The following is a 643-nucleotide window of genomic DNA, read 5'->3' on the forward strand; positions in this document are numbered from 1 at the left end:
CCGTCTCCTGGCGACGGAGCCCAGAACCCGTCAGGACCCAGGGTTTTATTCTTCATTTTTTGGTTACCTTGGAACTCTTTGGCTGCGGCAAAATCCAGGAGCTGGGCCTGGGGGCGGGGCCGTGGCCTGAGGTCGAACGCCATGGGCAGGTCCTGAGGAGGGAGGAAAATGGCAGAGAAAACGGGAAATAAAATAGAAACTATAGAATAGAATAGAAAATATTGAAGGAAATAAAATAGAAAATAGAATTTGAAATAGAACATATTAAAGGAAATAAAACTAGGAAATGAAATCTAAAATATATTAAAGTAGAAAACAGGAAATAGAAAATAGAATAGAATACAAAATATTAAAGAAAATACAATAGAAAATAGAATTTAAAATAGAAAATGTTAAAGAAAATAGGAAATAAAATTTAAAATCAATATATTCAAATAAAATAGAAAACAGGAAATAGAATATGAAATATTTAAGGAAATAAAATAGAAAATAAAGTAGAAAATCTAAGATAGAAAATATTAAAGGAAATAAAATAGAAAATAAACTAGGAAATAGAAAAAATACTCAAAATAGAAAATAAACTTTAGAATATAAAATATTAAAGAAAATCAGTAAAATCCCAGAATCCCAGACCGTCAGGGAT

The 643-nt window shown here is 30.3% G+C and overlaps 1 protein-coding gene across 1 annotated transcript in view; it reads right to left on the reverse strand.

Annotated features, from left to right (window-relative positions):
* The window catches only part of LOC104548867 (tripartite motif-containing protein 7-like), a gene marked incomplete at its 5' end in the record, with an annotated part of 1,374 nt that extends 1,222 nt beyond the window's left edge, over positions 1-152 (reverse strand). The window contains one exon of the mRNA XM_010195004.1: positions 68-152. Within this exon, the coding sequence (XP_010193306.1) occupies positions 68-152 (85 nt within the window). The remainder of the gene's footprint in view (positions 1-67) is intronic.
* Between the last annotated feature and the right edge of the window lie 491 nt (positions 153-643).

This window comes from Mesitornis unicolor, unplaced genomic scaffold (genome assembly GCF_000695765.1).
Source record: "Mesitornis unicolor isolate BGI_N332 unplaced genomic scaffold, ASM69576v1 scaffold44011, whole genome shotgun sequence".
In the NCBI taxonomy this organism is placed as follows: Eukaryota; Metazoa; Chordata; class Aves; order Mesitornithiformes; family Mesitornithidae; genus Mesitornis; species Mesitornis unicolor.